Below are 23052 nucleotides of genomic sequence, written 5' to 3'. Positions count from 1 at the left end.
TGCTATTACATGGCTGTAACATTACATACATCTTTTCATTTCATACCTCAAATAAGTACCTTTTTCTTTTGCCACTATCTGTAGCTTTAAAAATAAATATATATTTTATGAAAGGAGGAAAAAGGATAGAGACCTCTGGGTGCACAAATTGTTGCGAGCAAAGATTTGTACTAAATGTCCCTATAATAACTTACATGCACATAAATGTGTGTGTGAGAGAGACGTGTGCAAAGGCTGAGTCACTGTTATCCAGGGAGGGTGGAGGCTAAACACACCTGCTCCTTCTCAATGTGAGTCAAAAGGGAATCTGTATGTCTTTACATTGTGTTATGTAAAATGAAAGGATGGTGTTTTTAAGGGGAGAAGAAAAACATGCATCATCAAATATCTGAATTGACTGAATTTCAGTTTACACACCTTTCTGGTTACAATAATCCAGTGTCATGTTTCATTAGTTATTACATAAGCTATATATATTACAAATCCTGCAATTGAAAGCTTATTTAAGTAAAAGCACCAAAGTTTTAGCATTAAAAATATACTTAAAGCAACAAAAGTAAAAAATACTAGATATGCAGAATGTCCCATTATATATATATATATATATATATATAAATAAATAAATAAATAAATAAAGGGACAAATCTAGTATTTTTACAAAATGTTTACTTTTGTTGCTTATATATATGGAGCACATGTTTACACCTGAGTAATGTTTCTAAGTGAGTACAGGTGCACTGGGACAGAGCCCGGGTTCGTCCCACTGCGCCTGCGTCCCGCGGATAGACAGAGGAGCTATTGTTAGCCGCGGACAGGAGCAGGCAGCAGGTTGTGTCAGAGTTGATACCGCACTCACCACAACATACCTGTTGAATATTCACACCATTTACACCGCGGGCAAGGGCCGAGCCTCTTGTCGAAGAATAACTAATCTACACTGTGGGGCAGGTGATGAAAAGGAGAAGTGTGTCGCGGAAGGAAGGAAGACGTTGAGGAAAAAGCTTCGGACGCAAAGAAGGAAGTAAATACAGAGAGAGCGACCGTTGGGTTTGTAACTCAACAGGTTGGCTACTTCAATGTTCTAACCGCGGCTCGGACATTTTTTTTTTTGTTGGGAAAAACAAAAGCAAACGACAACAAACAAAAATGCCGTTGGGACCATGGAGGAAGAAAAACAAGTCGACGAAGGAGCATCTGGTGGACAACGAGGAGGTCGGCGGCGGACACGCAGGTGCCACCGGGAGCGTAGCTAAATCCGCCGTGAACGGAGCGGGACTGCCGCCTCCACCTGCCAACCTGCGGCCCAAGTTGGTGTTCCACACGCAGCTGGCGCACGGAAGCCCCACCGGCAGGATCGAGGGCTTCTCCAACGTGAAGGAGTTATACGGGAAGATAGCAGAAGCGTTTCATATCAGTCCGCCTGAGGTAAGTAAGAGCTCACCTGTAGCTACAGGAGGGCGACACGTGATTTAGTGCTGCGTTCAAGTGTTTAACTCGAAGTAATGTACAACAGATACTCTTGTTTATGTGCTCCAAAACTAAACTCGGGTACAATTTTGAGGTACTTTTTTTGTATTTATTCCTAGCTATATTGCATGGGAAAATATTCTAAATTTTTTGTACCCCACTACATTTATTTTATATTTGGGACAAGCTTTTCAGATTAAGGTAGCAATGATATTATGATAGGATTAATACAATCCTCTTTCAAACAAACCCCAAAGGGACAAGGAGCCCCAGCATTGGCTAGTTGGGGCCCCTTGTCCCTTTTCAGATGTCTATGAATTATCAGCAGTTCCACTAAATATAACATTTGCCCTTTAAACCACAAATGATTCCAGATAGATAAATGTTCGAGGCCCAAGGAGAGCAAATGATCAATTATTTAAATATTACATTTTCCTTTTCTACCCTTTTGAAATGAATCACATCATTAACCCTCAGATTTAACTTGTGACCGATTCCCTAAATTGGGAAACACTGGACTAAACTACTGTATATGAAGTAAATAAAACTAGCTCGACCTCAACCAGTACTAGTAAAATGTTGCATTGACGCATCAGTATCATCAATCTAATAATGACATAATAATAATAATAATAAGTTACAGGAGCCATTTTCTCTGCAGAATGAATACTTCTACTCTTGATCCTTAAGTACATTTTAAAATACTTTTAATTATGGTGGAGTATTTTTGCAGTGTGGTTTGTAATGCTATTTTTTGCTTCGGTAAAGAATCTTCAATACACCACCGCAAAAATGAATACGTGCAGTTTGTGGCTTTTCATAGAGTTTGGCCCCCGTGGTGGCCATTAAAAGTCAACTTTGATTGGGTTGTGTCACAATCTGGTGTTTGTAAAGGCACGCCCTGCCAGCCTGCACACCTTCAACCCTGTAGGACTGAGATAGATTGGTGTCTTATCTTGACTAGGACGGCACTAGAAACCTGACAAAATACCTCGATTTCTAGATACAGGTTGTTCACTCAGCTTTAAAATGTTACTGAAAAACAAAAGCTACATGTCTGACGAAGAGGTCTTGAAAACAATAACAGGTTCCGTGTCCTCCCTCTAAGCTCCAGACTGCTTAAGCTCCTCTTTTCAAAGGAAAGTGTGAATGGCATGTTTGGCTTTTGTCAGCCTGAAATATGACTAGATAGGCCGGCGGAGCCGCCTGTTATCAGCCCTGTGTGCGGTGAGAGCCGCAGACAGGAACTTCCTGCCCCCCTCCTCTTGAAGCTCAGAGATACAGTCGCTTCATTCAACGGGTCCAATAATTGGAAAGGAATTTGCCTCGGTGGCATTGGTACAGGACTTTACATATATATGAAAATTGGACAGCAGCCTAGTTTTCTTTGGGTATTTGTTCCATCACGTCTACCAATAACACTCATTAAGACTGTTCTTCATCTGTCTGGACTTGTTTTAGTGCAGCAACTGCCTGTGGCTTTTCCAAACAACAAGTATTAAAGCCAAAGAGATTTGGGATTTTAGCTGATTCCCAGCAGCTTGTGTTGGAAAACCTGATTCCAACCCTCTGTTAAGGGGGAACGTGAGAATCGACAGTACCAGGATCAGTGAAGAATCACATCAGTGTTAGTTTTTCGAGTTGCCACATCAGGATAAAAACAAGTTCCCTGCTGAAATAATGCCTCAAAGCTTGCCAAGCAGGTAATAATGAAAAAATAACAACCCGAATTTCAACACATCAGTCTGTCCCGTTCAGCAGTTATGTCGCATCGGTGTAGAAACACTGATGATATTGGTCTATTCAGACATTTGGCATAGATAGTTACACAAAGACAAAGACAGATGCAGACAGACAGACAGATGGAGCGTGAGTCGTTGGACTCCACAGATTTTACCACAGGAAATCCCTCACTTCCGGCTCAGCGGGCATCGCCTCAAATCGAACCAGATAACTTGTCCCAGTACCGACCACAGGCGTCCCCAGAGGATCCATTCAGGAGCTGCTCTGCCTCCATAAACACCACCAAACCTCTCACTGCTGCCTCGACGGGAAGTCTGTCTCACAGGACAAAGGCTATCAGCAGTGTCTCATGACTTTAAAGCCTGAAGAGTTTAAATCATTTGTATTTATTTCAATTTCTCCCACTCTTCCGGATTTATTTTCTTATATTTCTTATATTGTGAGAGATGATTTTAGCCGTATCACCCAGCACTTCTTCTTGGTTTCTATATTAAAACACTTAGTTTAGTGAAATACATTGACAGTTGTTGCTTTAATAATAATGGAAAACGTCTATCTTAATATCTTAAAACGTCTGCTGCGCAAACACAAATCATTTACACCCTGTGAGGAACGGCTTTATCTTGAATTTTGCACTAAAGTTAACAGCAGAACAAAATAGTCTCATGGAGGAGCCACCAGAAACGATTGCTTTGTAAACCAGTGGCTCTGAGGTTACGAGAGTGCTTGGCTGAGAACTGATATGAATTATGTAATGAACAATGGAGTTGTCTTCCTCTGCTCATTGCCTCTAATAGTTGACATGTTTCTTTCCAAACAGACAACACATTGCATTAAAGCCTGTCTGGGTTCACTGTGAGCATCTATAGTTGTTCCTTTAATCAGACACAAGTCCTTATGAGTCAGTAACTTTATGTAGGCATATTAATAATGGATTTTATTTGTATAGCGCTTTAAAAGGTACTCCAAGGCACTTCACATGATAAAAACAGAAACAATAATAGGAAGTGATGATAACAGCCGATAATCTAACAGTAAAGAGCATTTATTCTGTTATCTCAGCCAGCGAGACACGTGTGCAGTGAAACAGTCCTTGGATGAAGAGTCTTTTTATGTGCTCACTCGGCTCAGGTCAAAGTCTGCTTATTGGCTCTACAGCTGCAGCGTTTTGAGGTGTGGCTCTCACGGTGACGTTGCTTCTTGTCCACCTGCTCGCCACAAACTGCCATTTGCCTACAGTTTGAATGTCTGGGTTGCGGACTTGTGATGGAAACAAACACTCTTCTTTTTTGTTGTTGTGCAGGTTTAGAGGCGGTTGTAACTGCAACCTCAATAACAAACATATATTTGAATGATTACCGGTAACTCTCTGACAAAGCTGAACATTAGGTAAAGGTAGAATTGGTGGCGGATTTTCCAGGTGTACCTAGTAAAGCGTAAAGCGGCCCAGTGATATCGTATTAGTGACTCATAACACGTTCTGAAATAATCCCTCAGCATGATTCCAACATGTGGTTAATTGTGCTTGGTAATTGTGTTTCATTGCAGAGGAAAGCGCTGACAAGGCAGCTGAGCCCGTAGAACAACAGCAGCTTGTTTTCAGAGATTTCCATCGTTCTCTCCGAGCATCGATGCGACTGTGGAGACAAAACGGCCACGGATAAAATAAAACAGTATTTGTAATTACCCATTTGATACTGATGTGGTGATGTATCAGAGAGCCCTCCCCCTCCCTTCATTGTTCAATAGTCCTCCAGAGAGCTACATGTGTTCTTTTATCAACACATTTATTAATCTGTGGTTACATTCTCATGGATTTCACTGCTTTCTTCTTGCATTCAGAAAGCAAGATTACCAGTTAAACCAGGTTCACTGAAGTCATTCTGCTTATCTTCAGGAAGTTCAATCTGATAAACCTGACCTGGTTCTGGTCCGGTTAGCTTTCAGACTTAGCTTCACCACAGGCTGGACCAGTGTTTTTTTCTCCCAATGTGCAGTACATATAATATTCATTACATTTTGATACACGCTATACTTGCAACATACTTTTCTGTCTTAAGTATCCGCACAGTATTCCAGTCAAAGTATGCATTTTTAATTAAGCTGTAGATGTATACCCTTTATAAATAATAGATTAATGGTTAAAAGAAGCTGAGCTTCCTGACTAAAGCTCACAGTTTGTAGCATTTTCACAATGTGTTGCTTTTTTAAATGTCACTTTAATAAAATGAAAGAATCAGAAATCTGTCTATTAATAACATGAAACGGGCGGAAAGCCAATCAGAAGTCATTTAAACAGTATTTCCATCATATGGAGGCTGTTGTGTACAAATCAAAGTATCACAATGCAACTGGTAGAGCACTTTAGTTAAAAAAACAAAACATGAATTGTCTTATTATTCTGTAATAAAATAAATGACTTGGCTGCGATACTATTTGGTGCATCAAAGTAGTTTCATGTTGTTTCATCGTGTTGATCTTGTACATTAATTATTTCAGCAATTATCATGTGAAGAAAATCCCCCCCCCTGAACTAACTGAGTTCAAACATGTTTTTGCTGCATATATATATATAATTTAGCATGTGCTCCTCTGTAGCTGTGAACATCAGTTTGTCTGTTATCACTGTGAATTGATGTGATCCCATTATCTCTAAATCTCATTTATTAATCTGATTAACGTTGGTTGAGTCTTTCAGACTCAGACGGGCTTTTCTGAGCCACCTTTATGAAACCAACCTTAGTTGTCATTCTGAAGGATCTCACATCCGCAGTTCAGTAAATGATTACACTGTGTTAAACGCTGATGAATGTGATATCCTATACACACAGCTTTCATCAGCATTGTCTGTTAACTACTATTCACCTGACGCAGAAGATAATGGATGAAGAAAGGAAATGGGAAGTCATTATTCCACTCTAAGCATGATGGTTTAACCTTTCTAATCCTCTTTTCTGCCTTTTAAAAGATCTGTTGAAGAGGCTGTAAATGTTCAGCGTCCGAAGGAAACCGGTTTCCAGAGTCAACACTGTTTTAGGACATCATTTAGAGGGAGATCCATTACGAGGCCGTGTTTATCTTCTCTTTAATCAATCACGGGCAGGAGACGTGATCTCTGTTGAGAGTACGGGGTGGACATTTGTAGAGAGTCAGTAGATGTGCTTTTACTTGTACAACGTCTGCTGGACAAATGTCTCATTTCTTTGAATTACTATTTTTTTTTGTTGCCCATGTGCTCTCTTCAAAGTCACAAACTCGATTAACCAAACTGTGTAGATTAGTTTCACTTTCAGTTCGGTTCCCTTGTCTGACACTATTCTAGATATAGCGTACACTTAATCTGGTATTAAGTAATTTAGGTGATCCTTTCTTTTACAATACGTTTTGCTCCTGAGTTAAAGGAAAGGGAGTCAGAGAGAGAGAGAGGGGCACACCAAAGTGTGTGTGAGACACAAACAACAGAGGGTTATTGAGCAGCAGCAGCTTTCAGAAAGTTAATATTATTCTCGTCTGCAGGGCTGCTACGCTTAAATTATACAGTGAGACTGAGAGCGACCTGCCTGCCGGATAATGAAGGAATAAGCAACTAATTGAACATGCGGCCCTTTGCTGTGTGATGTGACGCCCACTGCTCATTTCCCCCCTGAAGCTCAAAGTCCCACTCCACCATCTTGTGTCCACCTGTAAAAAAAGACCGAAATGAAAAATATAAATTAAAGCTGTACTGCACTGCAAGGCGGCAGGTGCAACACAAAGTGTTTGTGGTTGAAACTGCACGCTCGGCTAATATTTCATATGATCAATGGATCGTTTGTCAAGAGCAATGTGTTCAGGCTCAGCTCAGGACAAAACATCCATGACTGTATTTGTATGGGTTGGCTGTGTCTCTATGACAAATGTCTTTCAATTGTTTAGATGTCATGAATTTATCTCTGATACGCCTATTATTGTTGTTATTATTATTATTATTATTATTATTATATATTATTAAATGTAAGCATTTGTTCTGTCATTGATGGAGATGCTCTTTGTTTCAGGCGAGCCTTTTTAAATCCGATTTTGTGTGACTAGTCTCCCCCTCGTCTGTTTTGTCCTCTTTCAGGAACGTTGACCCGTGAGCGGCGCCGTCTCGGGCGGTGCTGAACAGATTGCTCCGCCTCTCCCTTTTTCACTTGCCCTTCTCTACGCGGTTATCAAGGTTCTGGTCCGTGTGGTGCAGGCAGTGGGAGGTGTGGAGTGTCTGACATTGCAAGTCACTCAGTCAGAGGAGAGAGAGAGAGAGGCGGTCGCTCTGCAGTGTGTGCGACGCTGCACCCTCAGCAGCACCCTCTATAGCTGCACCCTCTACAGCTGCATAGCTGCACCCTCTACAGCTGCATAGCTGCACCCTCTATAGCTGCACCCTCTATAGCTGCACCCTTTATAGCTGCACCCTCTACAGCTGCACCCTCTACAGCTGCACCCTCTACAGCTGCACCCTCTATAGCTGCACCCTCTATAGCTGCATAGCTGCACCCTCTATAGCTGCACCCTCTGCAGCTGCACCCTCTATAGCTGCACCCTCTCGCTGCACTTGGTCACGTGAACACACTGTGGCTGTGGGCGCAGCAGGAGGAGAGGAGTGCTGAGAGCTTATAATGCAGTCGGCAGCCTTGGTAACCGGGTGTGTAGGCGTCCGCTGCTGTTCCTCCCACTCGCTCTTGGGTAATGCCCTGAGAGGGGGGGGGGGCTGTTATGGAAAAGTGGCCATCAATTCAGCAACAGTACACCCTCCCTCGCCTCAGCCATCGCCTGCTCTTCTCCATACTCCCTTTTCTCTTCTGACCCTCCTCTCGCGGCCTCCCTCCATTATAATCCCATTCTTTTATCGTCTGGTAACCCAAGGCAACGCATGAGGCCGTGTTAGCCAACGTGTGAACGGCGCTGGTTGGTACAGAGAGAGAGAGAGAGAGAGGGGGGGGGGGGAACAAGGCAGGCCTCGCTGCCAGAGCCTGATTGGCCCACAAAGGTCAACCTCCTGAACCAGTAGTAGTCAAATCCCTTCCTGCAATGCAACCCGGAAGTCTGATGCTAACACAGGCCTACTAAGACTCTGATGCCATAATATAAGCTGCATGTGGTCATAACTGAGGAGGGTTATCTGAGTAAATAGAAAAGAAAGTAGATCTTATTAAAACGCTTCGGTCTAGGAGAGTCGCAGCGTATCAAATGATTCACATCCACCAGTCTCCTCCTCCTGGGTTTCACCGTCCTGTCTCCGTTTAAATCAGGCCTCTTGTGTATCGTGTTGCCGGGGTCCACATGTCCCTCCATCTGTCCTGCCAACACGCGGCAGCCACAAGGTGTGGTGTGAAGCCAGATTCCAACGGCTCTGGCACAGGGAAGGAAAGGTCATTCCCCCCCCCTGTAATCTTCATCACAGGCTCAGGACTCAGAACACAGACGCAACACACACTGATGACACTGTGGTGGTGGTGGTAGAGGGCTAAGCTGCAGAGCTCAGCTGTTGCAATTAAGACGGAGCTTCATGATGATTCCTGCATTTAGCATGCTGAGGCGGCGCTCTGTCATCGCCACTCAAACTGTTTTTATTTTTACATCTGGCTCAGCTTTCAGGCTGTGACTAAAAATGGGTTCTTTTTTTTGGCTGTATATTAAAGATGCAGACATTTAGTGGATGTTCCTTCACAGCAGGGCTTCTTCTGAGACAAATGATTAATAGTCCATTTCATTTTTTTAAATTCTATTCGGTGCCGATCAGAAGTCTTTTATCCATCAAAGTACTTCTTGTTTTTGTTTTGTCTGATCAACTGTGTATTTTCGGAGTCTGTGTATTTTGTAATGTACTATATCTGTGTGTGTCTGTGTGTACAGATGCTGTTCTGCACCCTCAACACCCACAAGATTGACATGGACAAGCTGCTGGGGGGCCAGATCGGCCTTGAGGATTTTATCTTCGCCCACATTAAAGGGATCAGGAAGGAGGTGGAGGTTCATAAATCTGAAGATGCTCTGGGCCTCACCATCACCGACAACGGAGCAGGATACGCCTTCATAAAGGTCAGGAGGACGTGAGCTTCTCAGCCATCATCAACGTTTATTTCACCCCTTAGTTCACTGTGGTGTCGATTTATGTAACATACACGAATGAGACAAGGGAATTCATTTAAATGAATTAAAGTTTCAGTGTCAGACATTAAGCCACATCAAGGGTTAGGATTAAGCTCTAAGCTGTGTTCAATAGTTTAAACTAAGTAATTTGTCAAAGTGTAGGTTGTGTAGATACTACTGACTCATATGAGGACGCAACAATCACTTTTATTATGAATCTACCAATTTGTTTTTCAGATAATCAAATATGAATTTATTTAAAATACATCATTAAATAATGACAACTGCTCGTCATAAACTACGGGGCCCAAAAGTAAAGTTTTCAGTTTGCTCATTTTGTCAAAAATATTAATTTACAATGTTATGAGCCACAGAAAAACAAACTATGGACATAAAAATGTGAATTTATTATCAAACTGGTCATTGATTAATCTTATGTTTAACTAATCACATAATCATCTAAATGCTTCAGCTTTACCCCATATGATATAACATACAATATACAAACAAAGTAGTCAATAAAGTGCATGTGTAATAAGTAAACACTTATTTTTTTAGCACTGAACCTGTTCCTGATCTGATTTCTTTCCTGCTTCAGCGGAACTTTCTGATCATATTTGATTCAAGATGCTCTGAACGACCTCGTAGTGGATGTCACAGCAGTTGATAAATAGACTTGTTTGCATGATAAGCATATTTAAAGTAACTTCACAAGCTTTCTTTCCGAGCTGGAATCATGACTCAGCTTGGTATTTAAGCCTCTGTTGATGCAGACTGGTCTGATGAGCTTATTTGGTCTCGGTCAGCTCACGCCACCATAACATGTTGCTCACATGTGCCATCATGTGATGCCGAAACAGAACTACAGCTGACAGTGTTCATGACACACTAAACCTTCGGGTCAGTGTTGTGATGCTGCTGTACGACACAGTAGGCTCCTTAAGTATCGTCTGGGATATTTTATACACACACGCGCACACACTATCTCTTGGTTTGTTTGCCCTCTTGTTTTGATCTGTATTTCTGACTTGCGGTGCTTCAAACAAACCTCTCTTCGTGTGGCGTTTCATGAATGTATGACGTGAATTTGCTGTCTTTTAATCGTACCCGTCACCGACTTCTTCTTCTGTGCGGCAGCGTATCAAAGAGGGCAGCGTCGTGGACGGGGTGAAGGTGATCTCCGTGGGCGACCACGTAGAGTGCATCAACGGACACAACATCGTGGGGACGCGGCATTATGAGGTCGCCCGCATGCTTAAAGAGCTGCCCAGAGACAAGGCCTTCACCCTCAAACTGGTGGAGCCGATGAAGGCCTTCGGTGAGTGAGAAACGAGCTGCAGATCGCCACACGACAACCTTCAGGGTTTAGACTCATCCAGACAGAATCTCAGCATGTGAGCCAGGACACATGAGATCATTTTGCGCATTTCCACAATCATTTCCATGATCAAAAAAACATTAGAATGCGTGTTTAAAAAGGCTAAATTATACTTTGCTGATCATTGCGGTGAGACAGACAGCGCTGCTTTTCATTCAGAGCTACGAATAGCTTGTAGAAAGCAGAACCGGTCTTTTGTTTTGATGTTCACTTGTGGTGATCCGTAGCTGGAAAACTTCAGTGTATTGTTGCAGCAAAAAAAGAAAACTTTCTGTGATGTTGTTTCTCTTCTGACGGACAGAAATGCTTGAGCCCAGGTCAAAGGGCGCCAAACCTGCCAGTGACAACAAGATCGGTACAGGGAGGGGGACTCTGAGACTCCGCTCCAAGGGCCCAGCTACTGTAGAGGACGAGGTGAGTGCCTTTAGGTAACGGTGCTGAGACCTGCGACAACTCAACAAGGGCTGTGGATGTGATACACTGGGAAAGAGAACTGTCGACACTTTTAGACTTTTTTGGATAAGTTATCTCTGTTTTGCTCCTGATTTAATCTCAAAGGCTCTTTCTGTTGGAGATACGCAGATATGACTAACAAAACACCCACACAAGATGGTACCCGCTCATCCCCACATTCTCACCTAATCCACACGTGCCGTTTGTCAGTGTTGTATTCAAGACCACCAAACCCAAGACCAGTGCGAGCCTGGAACATGCAAACCGTATACACTAAATGTGTGTGTATGGATATGTGTAACATGAGAAATGCCTTCATAACAGAATCAAAAGGCATTGCAGGCGTGAATTTGATGTGTGGGAATATTCTTTTGTTCTCTATAAGCAATCACAGTTATGATTTTAACAAATATATCTGACAATGCACAGGCCATGTAGTGACAACCCCACAGACAGAGTATAGATTTAGCCACATCTGTGTCTGCCCCCCCCCCCCATCATCCACGACATCTAGTATAATAAATCGCTGTCAAACCGATCTCTTCATTTGCAACATCCTGGGAGGTGCTGTGCAAGAACGTAACGGCAACAAAATACAAACAAAATGGAGGAACTGAAATTGAAACAGTTTTCTTTTTTTCTTTTTTTTTTTTCCAGCCAACAGAATTCGAGGAGAAGGCAGTGAAGAAAGTGGACGACCTCCTGGAGAGCTACATGGGCATTAGAGACACTGAACTCGGTGAGTGTAAAATATTCACGAGCAAGTATCGCAAGTATGCACGTTTTACACTCACTTTACTGTGAAGTTGCTGACGATGCTCCAGCGTTGAGATGATTGGCCTCTGCATTGTGTCATATTTAAGGTTTCTTAATAACATGGCCTGCAGGTTAATTACTTAGTCTTTCTAGCAGACTTGTAACATTAAGTGATTGTTAATTTTTGTGTCGGGGGACTTGAAGAAAGTAGCTGATATCTTGCATACTAATTAGTCTCGAGTGGCTTCATTATTATTAATTTAGAGTAGATGACGATATCCAGTTCAAGTACTCGGGCCTCAGTTAGCTCTGTCTGTATGTCAAAGCTCTCCAGTCACTCAGTGAAATGCTGCGCTCTCGCTCTCTCTACAGCCGCCACGATGGTCGAGGTCGGCCGGGACAAGAACAACCCGGATGAATTCGCCATGGCACTAGACGAGACCCTCGGAGACTTCGCTTTTCCTGATGAGTTTGTCTTTGACGTCTGGGGGGCCATCGGAGACGCCAAGCAGGGAAGATTTTAAGCTTGCTCCCGCCCCCCTCTCCCCACACACACACACACACACTCCCTCCTGCCCCAACTCACCTCTTAAGATGCTCAGAGGCAAACTGGACAAACTTTCACCAGCACAAGTGGGGGTGGATGAAGTGTTCTTATCATCACTCTGCTTTTAGGTGTAGCGTTGCACTTAAAGCATCGACCTCAGTCGTGTCTGTGTGTGTCATGTGAAGATATCCATGAAATGCAGCGTTTCCAACACTGGACCTTCCTCCTGCACGATGAAGAGTCGGTGATTCATTCTTAGTCTACGGTGGTCTATTACACTGGTTATGAAATGGTATGTGCACACCTTACATTTTAAAACAATCATTCAGTTTTAATCACAATTCCTTAGCTGTGTCATTTTGAATATACAGATGATTCAGTTTTTTTATAGACTTGTTTTTATATATATATGATTTTATAGCAGCAGCATTGTGTAATTACTGTGATTGTAGCATTGGTTTTCCTCACTTTTTATTTTTATTCCCTTAAATCTTTTTAAATCTTTCAAATGACCTCAGTGAAGAAATGTCGGCACTTCGGCCACGTTGACTTTGCCGATGTAAGTTTACTTTGTGATTTTCTTACAACTCTTCTGTGCCCTCACACACCTCAGCTTGAGCGCTTCGTCCATCCGTCAAGAGACTGAGCAATACAGAGAACAGCGGGTTTCATCTTTAAATGCCTTGAGCCAACATTCCTCGTGTTTCTCATGTTGTCTTAGTCTGTTTGCAGTTGTGTCATGAAATGAGGCTTATTTAGAGGTGCATGCTTAATTTTTCCTGTAATTTATTGTATCATGAAAAATCATATGCTGCAAGACGTTTTTTTACAGCGAGACACGGCTCTGTGTGGAAGACGGTACTTTCCTAAATAAGCCATTTTGCAGGCTGTGTCTGGAATGGGATCAATTGCAATCCAATGTCTTAAATAAATGCACAAGCATTAATGTAACTGCACTATTTAAATCACAGTCAAACTGAATTTAAATAGTGAATTGATTGTCATCTACTGGTGATAGTTGCATACTGTTTGACAAACTATAAAGGGATCACTATTGTTGGATAGACAATAAAATGATATAGTTATTAGAGCTGTGTCTTGAATTCATCCGGCTCACAAACAACTCCGTACAACAAACTTTATTTGCACACTTTGCTGTGTACATGTATAAAATACATCTAGACACAACCAATGTTTCCATCCCTCATTCACAAGGACGGTAAAAAACAAACATCACGATGAGTCACTTCACGAGCAGGAAAACAAACCCAGAACAGGAAAAAAACAAGTGGAGATATAGCTAAATTAGAATACATAGGCAGGTTTGAAAGAATTATTTTAAAGATTGTCGATATTAGAAATGAGAAGTAAAGAGCCCATGTTGTAGTGCATGGGAAATATTGTCAGATATAATTAACATTCTGCCGAGGATCTTTGGAAGCACATGACTGTAGGTGTTGGACTATTGATCTGGACTAACATGGAGTACGTTATCATGGCTGTTGGGTGAAAACTACTGGTTGAAGTAAATTACAAAGTGTTGACTCTGAGGTGTTTGTGAAACTCAAAATCACTCGTATCACAGTTGTCTAGTGACATACAAGGCAATTTACTTAAACTTGGCATTTCCCAGATGTGAAGTTTCCAGCCAACAGCGGTGTATGAAAATGAGTTAATGATGTTAACTTGGCTAGCTTGAGTTGGTTTATCCTCTACAGGCAGTAAGTACAGTACATGGCATTTAATAACAGAGTACAGATTATACATGTTGCAAAACAAAGACGATGACAGGAAAACGAGTAGTCGTGTTGGAAAAAAACAAACATACAAGACAGAAAGAAATTCTCAAGCACCGATTTGAATGGTTGACTTGGTTTGGTTCTAAAGTATAATTTGTGAAAGTTTGGGAGTGTACCGGGCGCTCTGAAGCTCAGGTGGAGGAAGTGTAGCCCTTACAGCCCGATGCCCGTCTCCGCCTCCTCACAGCTCGTCTCCGGTGTGACCCTGCTTGAAGGAGTCGCCCGTCAGCTTCTCCTGCGCCTCCTTCATACCGGACACGACTGAGCAGGGAACACACGCCATGACGGTCAACGGCATTTTGGGAGAGCCAGCAGCAGCATCACGCTGTAACAATCTTTTTCCACAGTAAAATGATAATGATGTGGATCGTTACCTTGGTCTGCGTTGCTGTAGAAGTACTTGTAGTTGGGATTCCCGTTTTTGTTGGTGATTTCAGGATGGACTTCACCGCTGGGATCTGTGAGGAGTCAGAGGTTCGCTCGGTTCATATTAATGTTAAAATCTAAACAATAAGGATTTTATGAATTCATCTGACAATTATTTCTTTGATTATTTGCTCAATAAAATGTCAGAAAAATGCTCCAACAACTCCCTGAAGCCCAGTTTTATGTTTTCATATTGCTTGTTTTGTCCAACTAATAGCTATAAAGGGTAGTTAAGTAAAGTTGATTAATTTAGTATTATAGAAGACTAATATATATCATGTGAATATTAGCATGAGAAACTTTGTCGTTATGATTGTTACTCATTTTATGGAAATAACTGATTAATTAACGTGTCATTTCAGCTTTATATATATCAAAATATAATATACATCATATTAATATTCAACATTATGGCATAACATTCCTATGATTTGTCCTTTAAACACCACATACAGGTGATGTTTTTCTTTTGCAACATTTCATGCTACCGAAACGTCATCGGGCACCGTGTTATTGAGGAAGATAAACCGAGTCTCTCTCTCCAAAGGAATCCCACAAACTGTTTACACTTTGAGACTCTCAACCCCTCCGTACCAAGGAAAAGAATCCGAGGAATGTATCCACCATCGGGGCTGAAGGAATCATCCTTTGGCTCCTCCTCATCCTGTTCAAACAAGGAGTTAGTGATCATTTACAAGACTGCAAACAAACCTCAACCGCCTCATGATAATATGAATATATGTTAATGTCATTAAAACAGACGTTAATTAAACCCTGGATAGTTGAGATGACCTGGTTAAGGCCACTCGACCTGTCCTTACCTCGAGGTTGATCATAACAAAGTTGTGTGCGAGTTCAGAGATTTCCTTGGACTCAGCGAATTTGGGCTTCAGTGCTGATGTAAAAACAAAAAAATAAAATGAATCGTCATCTTGTATTGTGATGAAATCCAAAACCAGCTTTAACGTTGTACTGTTTTATCATCAAGGTTACTCAACAAAAGCATAAATGATGCCTTTTAAATACAAGACTGAACCAAATGTATGCAAAAACTACATTCTCCTCTATCCCAGTTATTAAGTTGGATATATAATATAATATAATATAATATAATATATCTTGGTCACAGTCCAGATAGCCCCTTGACTGTGACATTTTGACATGTCACGGTAGGAAAAGGCACAGGTGTAAATAATAAAATGAACGATGCTTTACTGGGACACTAGAATAGAGCAGAGACATCATTAGTGTTATTAGTTGCACCTGTGCTTTTCCTGCTATAACGAGTTAAAATGCCTGCTGTGAAAAATGACTCTGGTCGTTATCGTCTATTGATTGAAGGTGTTACTCAGTGTACATGTGGAAATTACTGCTCCAAGGAAACCACATGTTCCACAAGTCACTTTTACATTTTGGTCAAAACAAAGTTGGACCAAAATAGCTCTTTCAGACAGTGAAAATATTTGTAGTGAAATGGAGAGAATGTGTTGTTTTTTTTTACCTTTGCAGGCTCCACACCAGGTCTTGTGGATGATGAGCATGATTGGCAGCCCGCTGTCGATGCAAACACATGAAGACATTTATTAAAACCAAACACCGGGACAATGAAAACTAGTGGAAGCTTGTGACTGTAGTAAAAAAACAAATATACGCGCATCTTTAGAGAAAACATTTAGTCAAGAGGGATTTATGTTTTAGGCCTCGGGGCCAATGGCTGAGCAGGGTTTCAGGAAGTGTTTGTAATATTTCAGCTCTCAGTGTGAAGTCACCTGGCCTCAGCTTCTTTCTTGCCATCATCCAGCATCCTCCAGTGAATGTTATCTCCAAACCCTGTGGGGGGGGGGGGAGTGAACTAATGAGCACACCAGTGTTGTGAAACTGGTATTATATTTCTACAACAGGGTGGGTCTGCCCTAAATACAGTATTGACACAAGGAAGTGAGAGGAAACAAATGAATACTGGTAATTTAATATCAACCAGCAGGGAAATATGGAGTATGCTCTCTCACATATAACTACTCAGTGACTAGCTCGTAGGTCTATATGGTAGCAATGTACAAGAAATCACTATAGCAGTAGATTATAGTCTCCTCGTACCAGGTTTATCCACATGCAGCTGCACAACATGTGGCTTTTTTAGGTGAACTTTCTTGGTGGGCTGCTTAACATTAGTTATGTTTAAAATTACACAAATTCGTGAGAAGCATATATGGGGCTTGTTTCAAAAAGTAAAAGGCAAATTCAATGTGATTTGGACATTGACAGCATGTCGTTAAGTTCCATTTCACTGATCTAAAAAAAATGTTGGTGAAACTTAGTGAACTCTATATTTCTATGCTTCTAGTATAACACGGATGCATCTTTCTGTACAGTTATTGCTTGTATATGATAACTTGTGCAATTTATTCATTGCATGTATGTATTATTTAACTTTGTCAATGGGTTCATTTGCAAAAACAGACATGTCAATTTTTTTTTTTGTGTACTCCAGGGAATATCAATCCAACTGGTGTTAGTTTATTCATTTTAAGAATAGCGTTTGTCTGTTTTACAATATGCAGATATTTATTTCATTATGAATATCAATTATTTTTGGCATAAAAATGTCCTTTTGGAAAAATGAAGTTTAGTCTCATTCTTAATTAAATAAACAAGTGAATTGAAAGTATATGTATGTAGAGTGGTGTCATTGGGCAGGTAAACCAGTCTGTTCACCTGAAAAACTGGAAATAAAGAGTTCATGTGTGGCCGATGATAAGCACACCCTCATTAAACTAACGTGTCCTGTCCCGGACACAGACTTTATGATCCAGGATACTCATACAAAGGCAGCCAGCTCTCCTCTGGCTGTGGTCACTCTATCATTGACCAGATATCTATATATATCAACTATAAACTCACCTTTCCCGCTAGCTGCTTCGACGACATCTTGAAAGCACGACAAAGACAACAAAACATGCAGAGATGAAAATAAAACCATGTGCACGAGAGACGTTTGCATCTTGACTGGCCTTATTTCCCTCACAGCGACGGCTAGAAGCTAACAGCAGATGCTGTTCCTGAACCAGAGACCCGGAAGTTCAACCGTTACATTTCACAGTAAAAGTCTGGTCATTAAAGTTGTGAGTGTGGGGGGCGTGTGTGCGCATGTGTGTGTGAATGGCCTTATCCTCCGCCTCCTATTGGTCAAGCAGTGACTTATTTTATACGTTCACATGACGTCACATCCACACAACCGCGTGCTCCTGCCTGCGGTTTCAAACTGGTCAAGTTAGACAACGAAATGTCAGAAAGAGACCGGAAATCAGTGTCAAATCAAAAGTTTAATAGTCGTGACACATATAAAGAAATACATATATTTAGTGATATAACGTATCAAATCTCAACCAAATACATTATAACTTATATTTCTAACATTTTCTATCAATATGTTCAATACATAAAACAAATAACTGGTGGTATGATTCATGATTATTTTATTGTGAAAATATTGATAGAAAGAAGTTTACATTGCTGCTACCTTAATGCGAGATTAAGCCGCAACCGCTTCATAGCTAGTACCGTACCGTTAACAGTTCAACGGGCTGTCCTTTTAAAAGGTAAAAAATATATAATTTAGTTTTGTGGTTAACGTCTGAACCAGTTTGATTTAGCTCAATAATTTAAGTTGACGTTATCGTTCTGCCTTGACAGGAACAAACGGCTAGCGTTAGACAGTTGATTTATCTTGTTCAGCCACCATGCTAACATGAGCTAAAATAGCAGTCTTGCTAACGCAGGTTAGCAAACCAACTAGCAACAGCTACATTAGACTTAAATGTCATTTTAAAGTTCAGCTCCAGATACTTTTCTTTTTTCCATTGAATCCATGTCAGTTAATTCTGATCATCATTAAGTCTTCAGTATAGCTTTCAGCTGATCGGTAGCAGTCTGCTAGCTCAATGCTACAATGATTATTGTAACGTTAGCTCTGGTTGCCTCACTCATGCTGTGCCCAGTAGACTTCAACAAGTACCGTCGATCACATGTGCTCCCTTTCTGTGTAGAGCTGTGCATTCCTTCATGTATACTGTATAGATAACGCATTCATTTCACATTATTTGTAGATTGGATTTATGTGAAAATGAATGGGAATATCATAATAATTAAGCTGTTTTTTCATTCACAAACAGAACAATATGAATCCAGAAAAACTTGCCAAACTTCAGGCACAAGTGCGGATAGGTGGAAAGGTACAGTATATTATATATATATATATATATATATATATATATATATATATATATATATTCTTTTTTTTGGACTTGTACTTTTAAATACTCTTGTACTCTGTTGACAAATGCCCAGTATTGAAATTTGAATATGGGCTTTCAGATTTGTACTTTTGTCGACTCAGTTGTTAATTTTAAGGAGTGTGATGGCATTCAGCACCTGCCAGGGTTTTCTTCCTGACCTCAGCATTCCCTTTATCGGGCAGAGAATCTCCCCCCCCCCCCATATCTGTGGCCTCTGTGGCTTTGTACGAACGCATTGTGAGGTCTCAAGCCAACCACCAGGTGGCGCTATTTGTTATTTTTGCTGTGATACAGGCCTTGTGACCTTTTCCTAGATCACAATACATTAACATTCTCAAATACGAAGTACATTTACTGCATTGTTTTTTTAAGTTTAAGTAACAAGAAGATCTCATACACGTTTGTTCCCTTTTACTCAGTTTATTTTAGATCCTGGTTCACGACGTTACTTGAGTAGTAAAATCTCATGTGTTGAGTAAAAGCAACATTTATTAAAAGTTAAATTGAAAATATCAATAATTAAGTGTCTAAACAAACTTAAGTTGCCCTTTCCATATGCTGAAAATTACCTTACAGTTCCCAAGTCCCATTAACACTTAGAGTCTTACTTCTAATCATGTAGCGGTGATAATTAAAGCTTTTTGTACTTTAACAAGGAGGTGTTGTTTACACTTTTGGGGAATCTGTTCTCTTTTTTTGTGGGCTGTATTTAGCTTATAGTGCATAAGAGCACCAATCTCAGATCCAAGTAGTGCTTCCTTCAAGTCCTTTTCAATGTAGCGACATCATTAGAAAGAAGACAAATGTGTGACATTTGTACACATTTTGTAAAAACACTGTTTTGGTCAAAAAATACACCGCTTCAGTGAAAGCTTGTTCCCGGCTTTACAAACTAGTGATTCAGGTCTTGTGTTTAAAACACCATCGCTGTTGTCTAGAAATAAATAATGTGTCAACGATGGAATGGAAATGTGTTCCAAACATAAATTTGAGAAAGTATGAGGTGACCCAGTGATGTTGGACTGTATTTGACTTTTCAGTTAGCTATCTAATCCCACCTGTTCTTTCCTCAGGGAACGGCCCGCAGGAAGAAAAAGGTTGTTCACAAAACGGCAACAGCTGATGACAAAAAACTCCAGGGCTCGCTGAAGAAACTGGCAGTGAACAACATTGCAGGGATAGAAGAGGTGAGCTATCAAAGGAAAAGCAATGTCAGCGTTTTTTATAGCTGCAGTGTTTTGACTTTTTTTTTTTTTTGTCTGATATGGAAAGAGAAAAGACGAGGAGAGCCTCACCGTCATGTCGTCTCGTTTATTTTTTGAGTGCTTTTATCCAACTCGCTCCCACAAAGTGATTCAGATAAATCAAAGCACGAAAACACAGATGCAACTCGAGGATAAGGCGCTAACCTGATGCTCATATTCATTCAGTCATGCTGCAGCTCAATGTACCGTTTGGATTAGGATAGAGTAGATGGTTATTTGGGGATGATGTCAGGTTTTATTGGCTCCGAGTCCTGACTGCGTGGTTTCTGCTTCCTCAGGTGAATATGATTAAGGACGACGGGACGGTGATCCACTTCAACAACCCCAAAGTGCAGGCGTCTCTGTCCGCCAACACCTTCGCTATCACGGGCCACGCCGAGACCAAGCAGTTGACGGAGATGCTGCCGGGCATCCTGAGCCAGCTGGGAGCCGACAGCCTCAGCAGCCTGCGCAAGCTGGCCGAGCAGTTCCCCCGGCAATGTGAGCAACACGTTTAAACACTCGGTCACAATGTCGGGGTCATCATGATGACTTTAAGACTTTAGTTTACTGAAGCGGAGTTGTGTGACGGCCATGTTTAAGCAGAGCTTAGATCTGTAAATGTGATCTAGAAAAACCAGTAAGAGCAGCGATGAACACTGAAGAGAACAAAGACTGAGGAGAAGGCAAAGAGTAAAAGAAGAAGAAGAGTTTTTGGGCTGTGATTATTAATTAAAGTGCAGATATCAGCACATGATTAGAGCATCTAGATCAGGGGTGTCAAACTCATTTTCACTCTGGGGCCACATCAGCATCACGGTCGCCCTCAAAGGGCCGGTTGTAAATGTAAGACGGTGTAAATGTAACTACGGTACTCCTAACATAGTTAGTTTAGTTTCCCGGGATATCTGTGACTTCCACAACACGTACTTCCAGTTGTGTGATTTCTCCTCCGCCATTGTTTCCTGTTGCTGGTGCAAAATGCATTCTGGGATATTTGGCTGTCCCAAGTACAGACAAGTCACCTCCGATGCATCCCGGGTAAAATGGGCAGAGCGAGCCACATCCGGGCATTAGGGCCGTGCTTGGCTCGATGTGAACTTTGAATTGGAACAGTACTTGGGCTGAGACTGATGACGTTTCAGTACAGAGAAGTACGCATGTTGAGAAACTTGTTGGAAATCCTCTTTATGGGCTGTTGCATCTCCTGTCCACCTGTTGTGATAGTTTTAATGTCGGCACACAGACAACATGCCATCTCATCACTTCGACTTTCTATCTCATAATTTCGACCATGGGGATATTTTTATTTTCACATCTAACTTTAAATTTTTGTAAAAAAAAAAAAAAAAAAAATTTTTTTTTTTTTTTTTTTGCTGGCGGATTCGTGGGCCACATAAAATGACGTGGTGGGCCGGGTCCGGCCCGCGGGCCGTATGTTTGACACCCCTGATCTAGATGATTCAGTTTAAAGCAGCTTACCTTCCTGTTTGCATGTAAATTTAAACCATTACAGCGGCCGGGTTTCCTCAGAGAATTTTAACAAAACACAACAATTTTATAATAAGAATTTGGCGTGAACACTCGTACAAGCACGATTGTTACATAAATCTGTAGTAATTATAACAGCGGATACTTTTTGCCAATAATCACTCGTTTTTTGTCTTTTTATATGTTTTGCAGCAATGGACATGAAAGCAGTCAAGGAGGAAATTGCAGAAGAAGAGGACGATGACGTACCAGGTATAGATGCTTATTGTTTTAATTAACTGAGAGAAGTTAAAGTCAAAATGACGCACTACATCTGTTTTGGGGTCGTGTCACCATTTTTGTCATCCAAGAAAATAAGGACTTAAACTTCGTTTGTGTCCTTGTGTTGATATGGTTTATATCGCTGCTGCAGAATGTTAACAATGAAGGATTAAATCTCTCACTCCCCTTTTAGTTAAACAATCCTGATGTTCTTGTCTGTCTTCCAGATCTTGTGGAGAACTTCGATGAAGCCTCAAAGGATGAAGCGAACTGATGAAAGCTTTTTCTCCTCCATCAACCGTTTTATTTTTTACCTCTCGGACTCACAGAGGGCATTTCCTCTTGTGGAGAAACGGTTGTTGAAGGTGCGATGCATCATCTCCGGAGACGTGAACCACAGCGGTTTAGCCTGCCACAACAACAACAACAACAACAACATGCAGATACAGTAGGTTTTGATTTCAGTAGGCTGTGATATTGTGGACGCACTGAGAAACGAGGATCCGCACGACTCTCGGCACCCGAATGACTCCAACTACTTTAAAAATAGGATTTCCACACGGTCCAACGTGGCTAGTATTTAAGAGATTGTTTATTAAATTACAGTTAAAGTGATTCACTTTACATTATAGCGGTGATTATGAATTGAATAAAAGTTTTTTTGGGGCTATTGATGCATCTCGTTATTACTTGACTTCTGAGATTGGTGTTGGCCGGGCTGGTCGGCTTAATGCCGGATGAAGGGGAGACGAGTCAGCAGTATTACATCACCCGACATGTCTGCTTAGATGAGCATATATATATATATATATATATATATATATATATATATATATATATATATATATATGCCGATAAAAAGACAGTCTCTCTCTTCCTTTTACACTTCCTTGAATCAATAGCTGTTGCGTAACACAATATTACGGGTTGTAAATAAAAAGATTGCAAAACTACACTTATCAAAACGACTTCAATTTTGTATCGGTTTGATACATTTGCTCAATGGTCGTGTTGCTACAGCTATCAAGGAGAATCCTCAATCAACTGTGGTAGAAGTATTCAGTTAAGGTAGAATAATATA

General features: G+C 41.1%; 3 protein-coding genes across 3 annotated transcripts; 2 read left to right on the top strand and 1 right to left on the bottom strand.

The window, feature by feature from the left end:
- The first annotated feature begins 818 nt into the window (after positions 1-818).
- Positions 819-13520, top strand: gipc2 (GIPC PDZ domain containing family, member 2). Its single transcript, XM_079285697.1, has 6 exons — positions 819-1425; positions 9085-9270; positions 10459-10639; positions 11001-11113; positions 11810-11891; positions 12281-13520. Exons 1-6 carry the CDS (start codon positions 1147-1149, stop codon positions 12430-12432), a joined length of 993 nt encoding a protein of 330 aa, XP_079141823.1. The 5' UTR covers positions 819-1146; the 3' UTR covers positions 12433-13520.
- A 59-nt stretch (positions 13521-13579) lies between these two features.
- Positions 13580-17753, bottom strand: txndc12 (thioredoxin domain containing 12 (endoplasmic reticulum)). The gene is made up of 7 exons (XM_079285698.1): positions 17582-17753; positions 16450-16510; positions 16182-16234; positions 15502-15575; positions 15275-15344; positions 14629-14712; positions 13580-14515 (listed from the first exon to the last, which is right to left on the bottom strand). Exons 1-7 carry the CDS (start codon positions 17679-17681, stop codon positions 14436-14438), a joined length of 522 nt encoding a protein of 173 aa, XP_079141824.1. The 5' UTR covers positions 17682-17753; the 3' UTR covers positions 13580-14435.
- Positions 17754-18177: 424 nt separating this feature from the next.
- LOC306789498 (transcription factor BTF3 homolog 4-like) lies at positions 18178-22639 on the top strand. The gene is made up of 6 exons (XM_079285469.1): positions 18178-18279; positions 18853-18912; positions 20049-20162; positions 20519-20720; positions 21903-21962; positions 22199-22639. The coding sequence occupies exons 2-6, from the start codon at positions 18859-18861 to the stop codon at positions 22243-22245; spliced, it is 477 nt and encodes a 158-aa protein (XP_079141595.1). The 5' UTR covers positions 18178-18279; positions 18853-18858; the 3' UTR covers positions 22246-22639.
- The last annotated feature ends 413 nt before the right edge of the window (positions 22640-23052 follow it).

This window comes from Melanostigma gelatinosum, assembly GCF_949748355.1.
Source record: "Melanostigma gelatinosum genome assembly, chromosome: 15".
Taxonomy (NCBI): Eukaryota; Metazoa; Chordata; class Actinopteri; order Perciformes; family Zoarcidae; genus Melanostigma; species Melanostigma gelatinosum.
This window is presented reverse-complemented; position numbering and strand designations above follow the sequence as displayed.

What these genes read in the sequence shown, in the direction of transcription:
- txndc12 (XM_079285698.1), bottom strand. Translation starts at nt 17,681, where the DNA reads ATGCAAACGTCTCTCGTGCACATGGTTTTATTTTCATCTCTGCATGTT. An exon ending in AAGAAAGAAGCTGAGGCCAG is followed by an intron (nt 16,235 to 16,449) that starts GTGACTTCACAC and finishes TTGCATCGACAG; the next exon opens with CGGGCTGCCAATCATGCTCA. An exon ending in CTGGTGTGGAGCCTGCAAAG is followed by an intron (nt 15,576 to 16,181) that starts GTAAAAAAAAAC and finishes TTTTTACATCAG; the next exon opens with CACTGAAGCCCAAATTCGCT.
- LOC306789498 (XM_079285469.1), top strand. Translation starts at nt 18,859, where the DNA reads ATGAATCCAGAAAAACTTGCCAAACTTCAGGCACAAGTGCGGATAGGT. An exon ending in ACATTGCAGGGATAGAAGAG is followed by an intron (nt 20,163 to 20,518) that starts GTGAGCTATCAA and finishes CTGCTTCCTCAG; the next exon opens with GTGAATATGATTAAGGACGA. An exon ending in CGAGCAGTTCCCCCGGCAAT is followed by an intron (nt 20,721 to 21,902) that starts GTGAGCAACACG and finishes TATGTTTTGCAG; the next exon opens with CAATGGACATGAAAGCAGTC.
- gipc2 (XM_079285697.1), top strand. Translation starts at nt 1,147, where the DNA reads ATGCCGTTGGGACCATGGAGGAAGAAAAACAAGTCGACGAAGGAGCAT. An exon ending in CAGGATACGCCTTCATAAAG is followed by an intron (nt 9,271 to 10,458) that starts GTCAGGAGGACG and finishes TCTGTGCGGCAG; the next exon opens with CGTATCAAAGAGGGCAGCGT. An exon ending in CAGCTACTGTAGAGGACGAG is followed by an intron (nt 11,114 to 11,809) that starts GTGAGTGCCTTT and finishes TTTTTTTTCCAG; the next exon opens with CCAACAGAATTCGAGGAGAA.